Below are 9,851 nucleotides of genomic sequence, written 5' to 3'. Positions count from 1 at the left end.
GAGTATTCTACAGAATTCTCATCCTCTTAACTGTTGTTGTCAACATAGAATATATGTAACTGTTAAGTTCAGTTTCTGGTGAATGTAACCTTCAGAATGTTGATAATGACATTTTCTTTGCGGAATCCCTCACTAAATGTCACAGAACATCCAGGTCTTGTTGCATATGGATATGGACTGCTAATCAAATCATGGATGGTGTTGAACATTGTGTAATCATCAAGTGAACATGCCCATTCCTGACCTTATGATGATGAGAAAGACATTGATGAAATGGCTGAAGATGGTTGGGCTGAGGGCATTACCCTGAGGAGCTGACATGACTGACCTCCAACAACCACAACTATCTTCCACCTAATTTCCATTGATTTCACTTTTGCTAAGATGCCTTGATGACACATTCACAAAACTGACGTAAATAGGAATCAAAGGGAAAGCTCTTTGTTGTGGTTTGGGCAAGAGATGCAGGCGAAATGTGTAAGAGAAAATTTTATACAGGGGCAGTAATAATCTTGAACCTACTGCCTACAAAGCTGGTGGCTGCCAAAAAAATAAGAAATCAAACATTTGAAGAGGAAATCTGATGGGCACTTGAAAGAAATAAATGTGCAGGGCAACGGGGATTGAGAAGCACAGTGGGACTGACTGGATTTCTCCATGTACAGCTGCCATGGATTGAACAGGATGAATGGCCTCTCCTTCTTTGCCATAAATTACTCTAAGATTGAATGCCTTATTTTTTAATTCACTTGTGGGAATGTGGTCACTGGCTGGCCAGCATTTATTTTCCATCTCGAGTTGCCCTTGAGAAGGTGGATGTGAGCTGCCTTCTTGAACCACTGTAGTCCATGAGCTATAGGGTGATCCATAATGCCTTTAAGGAGAGAATTTCACCATTTTGACACAATGACAGTGAAGGAACAGCAAAATATTTCCAAGTCAGGATGGTGAATGGCTTAAATGCAAGCTTGCAAGTAGTGATTTTTCTATGCATCTGTTCCCTTGTCCTACTGGATGGAATTGGTCGTGGATTTGCTATCTAAGGATCTTAGGTGAATTCTGTTGTGCATCTTGTAGATAGTACATAGTAATGCTACTGAGCGTTGATGCTGGAGAAAGAGAGTACTTGTGGATGTGGTACCAATCAAGCATGCTGCTTTGTCCTGGATGGTATCAAGCTTCTGCAATGTTGTCAGAAAGTGGGGATTATTCCATCACATTTGTGTCTTGCAACTGGTGGACAGGCTTTCAGGAGTCAGGATGTGAATTACCTGCCACAGTCTTCTTCTGCTTCTGACCTGCTCTTGTGGCCACTGTGTGTATGTGATGAGTCGTTAGTTTCTGGTCAATGGTATGTTTATTATGGGGTATTCAGTGGTGGTAACACCATTTAAAGTGGTTAGATTGACTCTTATGAGATAGTCATTGCCTGGCATTTGCGTGGCGCGAATGTTACTTACTATATTTCAGTGCAAACCTGGATATTATTCATATCTTGTTACATTTGAAAATGAACTGCTTCAGCACATGAGGAGTCACAACTGATGCTGAACAGCAAGCATTCATTGTTGAACATCCTTATGATGGAGGAAAAGTCCCTAATGATGCAGCTGAAGATGGTTGGGCTTAAGACACTATGCAGAGGAACGCCGGTAGAAATGTCCTCGAGCTGAGATGACTGACTTTCAACAACCACAACCATCTCTCAATGTGCCAGTAGAGAGTTTACCCCCTGATATAAATTGATTCCAGTTTTTCTGGAACTCATTGATATAACACTGAGTGAAATACAGCCTTGATGTCAATGACTGTCACTCTCACCTCACCTGCAGAATTCAGCTCTTTTACCCAAGTTTGAACCAGGGCTGGAAATCAGGAGCTGAATGGCCATGACAGAACTCAAACTGGAAATCACCGAGTAGGGCATTGGTGAACAGGTACTACTTGGTAGCATTATTGATGACACCTTCCATCACTTTACTGATGATTGAGAACAGACTAACGGAGCATAACTGGCTAGGTTGGATTTGATCTGCTTTTTCTGTACAGGACATACCTGGCCACCTTTGAACATTGTTGGTTTGATGCCAATATTGTAGCAATACTCGACAACTTGATTAGGGGAATGGCAAGTTCTGGAGCACATGTTTTCAGTACTATTGCTGGAACTTGATCCAGGCCTATTGCTTTTGTAGTATCCATTACCCCAACCATTTCTTGAAAACGTGAAGTGAATCGATTTGGCTGAAGCCTGGTATTTGTGATGCTGAAGACCACTGAGAAAGATCCATCCACCTGGCACTTCGGGTTGATGACTGCTGCTGAACATGGTCATTCAGTTGGTTAAGGGCACCATTTGGTTTCGAGATGTATGTTCTGATATCTCCCTTAATAGTGGCATCCCTAGACTATTTCTGTGACCTGAGATCAGGGCTGTTAATGGTTATTTCTGGTCCTTCATAATCTCTGTTTGGTGCAGTTTGAAATGTTACTTCAGTCTTGGGGAAATTGATATGGAATCTGATATTTTTGAGAGCCTTTGTGAATCTCTCTGACATAGTCTGGATGCCTTCACTGTTGTGAAAAGCTAAGGGACAGTAACCTGTCTTCAGACTGTCTGTCTTTGTTGCCTCTGTGACCTTGGGGGGACCTGCAGAGATTGAATAGCTGCCTTGGACCAAATGTAATGTTGACTGCTGTAGGTCTGTCATCAGTGTCATACATGTTACAGCAAAGGAGAGGTTCAATGAGAATTTAATTAGAATATGGAAAGAAAGAGTATAACTGAAATAAATGCTAGTCACTTAAGAATGGGGAATTAATGTGAAACAAAGACAGGGCAGCAAACTAAGAAAAATATTTTGTCGAGTTTTACAGTGGAAGACACTGAAAGTGTTTCAAAAATAGTAGATAATGTGAGAGCAAAATGGAGGGTGAAATTGAAAATAATAATTTTCACCTGAGAGAAAATGTGAGATAAGTTCAGAGACCAAAGGCTGATATTTCCCTGGTTTTGATGGCTTGCTTCTCAGGGTCTTAATGTGGCTAGAGAGATAGTGGATGCTTTGGATATAATTTCCCAGAATTCCCTAAAGTCTGGAAAGATCCCTGTGGACTGTAAAGCCACAAGTATATCATCTCCATTCAGAGAAGAAGGAAAAAACAAACCAGAAAACAATAGACCAGTTTGTCTACTGAGAACAGTAACCACTGCTATTCACCACTGAACAGTCTGCAGAGAGCTCAGGAGGACACGAGTTACCAAGTCAAAGAAGAGCTTCATGTGAAATAGGATCCTCAGACTTCAATGTTGCGACCTCCAGATGAGTGACTGCCAGAGTAGATGATGCCTCACGATGATCCATGTCTCTGCCAAATGCTAGTCAAAGTGCAGTCCCTATCTGGTTACCCTAAATGTAACACTGCCCTTTGCTTCGGAAGCTGCTGGGGGCCTCTGTAGCAATTGGTAGATACCACCTCTTTCAGAGCTCACTGATTCTCTCTTCACAAGAACTGACTACTGAATTTATTTTAAACAAAAATAGAAGTTGCTGGAGAATGTCAGCAGGTCTGGCAGCATCTGTGCAAAGAAAGCTTCTGATGAAGAGACACCATACTCCAAAAGTTAACTCTGCTTTCTTCTAGGACATTCTTGCCAGGGCACTTTTATAGCTCAGAATTAGTGATACTGATTATTCTCATCTTGTAAAGTGCATAGCTTGATTATATTCATTAGTTTGTGATGTTTTATTAATTTAGCCACTCAACTCATCTTTTTAAAATGCTTCTTGGGCCATTGCAATTCATGAATTGTCACTTCCATGTCAACCATCATTTTTGGATTTCGAGGTTTGTTTTTAAGCTGTATGCCCTTCTTGCTGCCACCCTCCTCATTTATACATGGACTCGAACTGATTCACATTGGTTTGCCTGCACTCAATTTGGACTCTGTCCCAACCAACAAGTCCTGGAGTCAGACTTGAGTCTGAAGACATCTGGCTGATAGGCAAGAAAGTTACCACTTTAGTTCCTGCTTCTTTAGTTTAGACATAAAGCTAAGTGAGTTAATGATTAGCTAACTGATGAATATTTATTGTTGTATATGTAGGTATTACTTTTTTGATACAAAGCGAGATGTTATATAGTTATAAAAGGAGTCAGGAACTGTACTGTTATGTCGATGTAAAGATATATCTCCAGAATGCCACATTAAGACAAGCAGGCAGCAGACAGCATACCAAACTTGCATTGTTCCAAACACGTGAAGAGTTCCGAAGAAATACACTTGATAACAGCTTCAATATTTGTGTCTAAAAGTGTGATTATTTTACCCTTCTACCATAAGACATAACACACATTACATTGACAGGATTATGGGACCTCTGTTCAGAAAAGTACAGAAATTTTAAACAACTGTTTGCTTCCATTGAACTAATGAAACAAATTACTTTGAAAAAAGTGTTAATACTGTGCGTAGAAGATCATTTACTTTCTCAATATTTATCTTTTCATCAACATGCTGCAAATCTCTGTAATTTCAAACATTGCAGAATATGATTCAAATAAAGATTTTGGGAGGAAAGAAAAGCTACAATGAGGAGAAAGAAAGAAGGGAAAGGGTCTGGCAAGCAGAGGAGCCCTGACTGAAGCAGCGTACTCTGCTGCCATCTTGAAACTACTAGGCTATATTACTGGAATTTCAGATGTTTCGATACAGTTGAATGAATATTAATCAACCTACTGATCATGTCTAACAATGAAAACTAATAGATTACTGCCAGCAATTACCATTGTATCAACACTCACCCTAAGCATTTGCTCTTTGATCTTCTGATGAACGACATCCATTATAGTGACACCTTTCTCCAAAATGACAAATTCAGATCCATTAATGATGTTTTCCATTTCTCAGCTTGCAAAGGTTTGACTTCAGACTGTAAAAGAAATTAGAACTTCTGAAAAATCCAAAACCATTTGTAGTATGACAATAGGGAACAGAAATAAATGTATACTAAGCATCTAGCTTTACATTCCAGATAAAGCTTCTCCCTCCCACTGTTTAAAGATTGATATGGAATACAGTGCAATTCCATTTCAGAACATTTGAGTGGTAGGGTCCTGTGAGTGTTGCCAAACAAATTGACCTTCGAGTCGTTGGTAGACGTGGTGATGAAGAAGGCATTTGGTACTTACCTTTATTGGTCAGTGCGTTGAGTTTAGGAGTTGGGATGTCATGTTGTGGCTGTATAGGAAATTGGTTAGGCCACTTTTGGAATATTGCATTCAGTTCTGTTCTCTCTGCTACAGGAAAGATGCGAGACTTGAAAGGGTTCAGAAAATATTTACAAGGATATTCCCAGGGTTGGAGGTTTGAGCTATAAGGAGAGGCTGAATAGGGTGAGGCTATTTTCCCTGGAGTGTCAGAGGCTAAGGGGTGACCTTATTGAGGTTTACAAACTCATGAGAGGCATGAATAGCCAAGATACTTTCCACTGTAGGGGAGTCCAAAACTAGAGGGCATAGGTTTAAAGTGAGAGAGCCGTCAGGGGCAACTTGTTAATGCAGAGGGTGGTGCGTGTATGGAATGAGCTGCCAAAGGAAGTGGTGGACGCTGGTAGAAGTACAACATTTGAAAGGCATCTAGATGGGTTCCTGAATTGTAAGGGTTTAGACGGATGTGGGCCAAATGCTGACAAATGGGACTAGATTAATTTAGGATATCTGATCAGCATGGACAAGTTGGACTGAAGGGTCTGATTCTGTGTTATACATCTATGACTCTAAATGATCTCTTCTCAACCAGAATATACAATTGTATGCATGACAGCATTTTAGATACAACATAATTATTACAAGAGGGCTTAATATATCCTCTTAATTCCATGGAGTCTATAGCAAGCAATTTGTGCTGTCCTATTAAAACTTGTTTGAAATTATCTAGAGAGTTTCAGTCCAACATAAGGTTCAAGGTAAATTGTTATCAGAAGGAACACCAGTTACTGATGCTTCTGCTTTTATCTTTTTTGTAAACATTTATGGAATGTAGGTATGAGGAATGCCCATGTCTGAAGTCAACATAAAATGGCTGAAAGTGGTTCTCAGTTGACATAAGTGCCTGGGGAAGATTTTTGGCTGAAACAGCAACTCGCTCATTCTGCTGTTTCAAGCTAAACTGCTGGGAGTATATACTTGGTAATAAGATTAGAATAACATTCAAAGGGTCTTATGAAATGCATGCAATGAATTTTGTTGAAACAAAAAAATCCTGCTGCCTGTATAAAGGCTGTTTGATAAGGTATAACCTTGAAAAATGCTGATAGAAACCTTCATACCAGGTTGGTCCAAAATTGAGATCCCCCCACCCCTGAATCATTGCCACAGGTGATATATTTTTAAAAATGGAGTTTTAAGTATGCAGGCATTAGGAAATTTGACTGCATTCTCATGGATTCTCAGACTAGGGTAGAGAAACCCCCTTTCATTGAGCAGGTGGGTACTGAATAACTGGTGCAGAAGCTACGGTGGCACAGTGGTTAGTACTGCTGCCTCACAGCGCCAGAGACCTGGGTTCAATTCCCGACTCAGGCGACTGACTGTGTGGAGTTTACACTTTCTCCCCGTGTCTGCGTGGGTTTCCTCCGGGTGCTCCGGTTTCCTCCCACAGTCCAAAGATGTGCAGGTCAGGTGAGTTGGCCATGCTAAATTGCCCCTAGTGTTAGGTAAGGGGTAAATGTAGGGGTATGGGTGAGTTGCGCTTCGGCGGGTCGGTGTCCCTTAAGCTTGTCCCAACCAAACATTCCCAGAACAAGTACAGCACAACATTAGCTACCCTGTAAAGCTCCCTCTGCACTGTCCCCATCAATCACTCCCAGGACAGGTATAGCATAGGGTTACATAAAAGGTTTAACACACTGATTACCTTAATGGCATCAGTTCAATGAACAGTGTCAACCATTCCGCTGCAGAGATGTCATCAGACCAGTTGCTTTAATGTTTCAGAAATATTTTACTATGATGCAATTTGTGATCATGAAGTTCTAGATCAACCAATTGGCTTTGAGGCTGAGACAGAGATGCAAAATGTATGTATCCACACTCAAGATAAAGTGATTCATTTTACCAGAGCCCATAGTCTACTGAGTCACAGTGCCTTGCACTAATGCAGTCTGTATTCCAGTAGAGACAGCACTGGCACTAACACAGTCTGTATCCCATTGAGAGATAACACTGGCACTAACACAGTCTGTATCCCATTAAGAGATAGCACTGGCACTAACACAGTCTGTACCCCGGTGAGAGATGACACTGGTGCTAATACAGTCTGTATCCCAATAAAAGGTAATACTGGCACTAACACTGTACTCTGGTGAGAGACAGCACAGGAAGTAACACAAACTGTACTCCAGTGAGCGATAACACTGACACTAATGCAATCTGCACCCCAGTGAGAGAGAGAATTGGCTCTAACACAGCCTGTATCCCAGTAAGAGACAGCACTGGCCCTAACACAGTCTGTAATCTAGTAAGAGATAGCACCAGCACTAATACAGTCTGTACCTCAGTGGGAGATGGCACTGGCACTAATACAGTCTGTATCTCAGTCAGAGACAGCACTTGTACTAACACATTCTCTATTGCAATGAGAAACAGCACGGGCATTAGGGCACCCTTTATCCCAGTCAGGAACAGCACTGGCATTAACACAGACTGTATTTCAGTGAGAGACCGTAATAGCACTAACACACTCTGTATCCCAGTGTGAGACAGAACTGGCATCAACACAGTCTGTACCTCAGTGGGAGATGGCATTGGCGCTAACACAGTCTGTATCCCATTCAAAGATAGCACTGGCACTAACACAGTCTGTACCCCAATGAGAGACAGCACTAATATGAACATATTCTGTATTGTAGTGAGAGACTGCACTGACACTAACACAGTCTATATCCAAGTGAGAGATAGAACTAATATTAACAGTCTGTATCCCAGTGAGAGATAGCACTGACACTAAAACACTGTATCCCAGTGTGAGACAGAACTGGCACCAACACAGTCTGTATCCCAGACAAAGACAGCACTGGAACTAATACAGTGATTATCCCAGTCAAAGACAGTACTGACACTAACACATACTCTATCCCAATGAAAGACATCACTGGCAGTAACATAGTCTGTACCCCAGTCACAGACAGCACTGGCATGAACACACCCTGTATCCAAGTGAGAGACAGCATTGGCACTAACACAGTTTATATCCAAGTGAGAGACAGCATTGGCACTAACACAGTTTATATCTAAGTGAGAGACAGAACTAGCATTAACAGTCTGTGTCCAAGTGAGAGACAGCACTGACACTAAAACACTCTGTATCCCAGTGTGAGACAGAACTGGCACCAACACAGTCTGTATCCCAGACAAAGACAGCACTGGAACTAACACAGTCAGTATCCCCGTGAGAGACAGCACTGGCACTAACACAGTTTGTATTCAAGTGAGAGACAGAACTAGCATTAACAATCTGTGTCCAAGTGAGAGACAGCACTGACACTAAAACACTCTGTATCCCAGTGTGAGACAGAACTGGCAGCAACACAGTCTGTATCCCAGACAAAGACAGCACTGGAACTAACAGTCAGTATCCCAGTGTGAGACAGCACTGGCACTAACGGACACTGTATCCCAGTGAAAGACAGCACTGGCCATAACACAGTCTGTACTACAGTCAGAGACAGCACTGGCACTAATGCAGTCTGTGTCCCAGTCAGAAACAGCACTGGCACTAATGCAGTTTGTGTCCCAGTCAGAGACAGCACTGGCACTAATGCAGTCTGTATCACAATGAGAGACAGTACTGGCATTATCACAGTCTGTACCCCAGTGAGAGGCAGCATTCGCATTAACACAGTCTGTACCCCAGTGTGAGACACCACTTGCTCTCACAGTCTATCCCAGTCAGAGTCTGTTCTGAAATTAGGGACAATAAATAAACATGAAACCAAGGCTGAGTTCAGTGATTTTCAAAGGCTAGGCAGTTTGAAATTTCCCTTTTATAATGCAAAAGACCGGAAAATAAGGGCAATCCTGGGAGCACTGTTTCGAGATGGTATCAGCAACTGGTATCTCATGGCACAAGCAATTGGTTCCAGATGGTGTCTCACAACCTAGGAATCAAATCAAAGCTCTGTAGGCTGATGATTGAGAGTAAACTGATGGGAGATAATTGGCTGGGTTGGATTTGTCCTGCTTTTTTGTGTGCAAGTCACACCTGGGCAATTTTCTACAGTGTCAGTTGGGTGCCAGTATTGTAGCTGAACTGGCACAAGTTGCCTAGGGGTGCAGTATGTTCCAAAGGACAGGTCTTCAGTACTATTGGAGTGGCACAATGGCTCAGTGGTTAGCACTGCTGCCTCACAGCACCAAGGTTCCAGGTTCAATTCCAGTCTTGGGTGACTGTCTTGGGAAATCATGCTTGACTAAACTTCTGGAATTTTTTGAGGATGTAACTCTGAAGATGGACAATAAATTGTGGGCAGCACGGTGGCACAGTGGTTAGCACTGCTGCCTCAGAGCGCCGAAGACCTGGGTTCAATTCCCGCCTCAGGCGACTGACTGTGTGGAGTTTGCACGTTCTCCCCGTGTCTGCGTGGGTTTCCTCCGGGTGCTCCGGTTTCCTCCCACAGTCCAAAGATGTGCAGGTCAGGTGAACTGGCCATGCTAAATTGTCCGTAGTGTTAGGTAAGGGGTAAATGTAGGGGTATGGGTGGGTTGCACTTCGGCGGGTCGGTGTGGACTTTTTGGGCCGAAGGGCCTGTTTCCACATTGTAATGTAATGTAATCTAATCTAATCTAAA

General features: G+C 42.3%; 1 protein-coding gene across 3 annotated transcripts in view; it reads right to left on the bottom strand.

Annotated features, from left to right (window-relative positions):
• The window catches only part of LOC122549714 (antizyme inhibitor 2-like), a 70,620-nt gene that overhangs the window by 54,995 nt on the left and 5,774 nt on the right, over positions 1–9,851 (bottom strand). For all 3 annotated transcript variants that reach the window (XM_043689597.1, XM_043689599.1, XM_043689598.1), the window contains exon 2: positions 4,807–4,934. In XM_043689597.1, the coding sequence (XP_043545532.1) occupies positions 4,807–4,905 (99 nt within the window). In that variant the 5' untranslated portion in view covers positions 4,906–4,934. The remainder of the gene's footprint in view (positions 1–4,806; positions 4,935–9,851) is intronic.

This window comes from Chiloscyllium plagiosum, chromosome 5, assembly GCF_004010195.1.
Source record: "Chiloscyllium plagiosum isolate BGI_BamShark_2017 chromosome 5, ASM401019v2, whole genome shotgun sequence".
Taxonomy (NCBI): Eukaryota; Metazoa; Chordata; class Chondrichthyes; order Orectolobiformes; family Hemiscylliidae; genus Chiloscyllium; species Chiloscyllium plagiosum.
The sequence above is the reverse complement of the archived record's forward strand: the minus strand, read 5'-3'. Positions and strand labels throughout refer to the sequence as shown.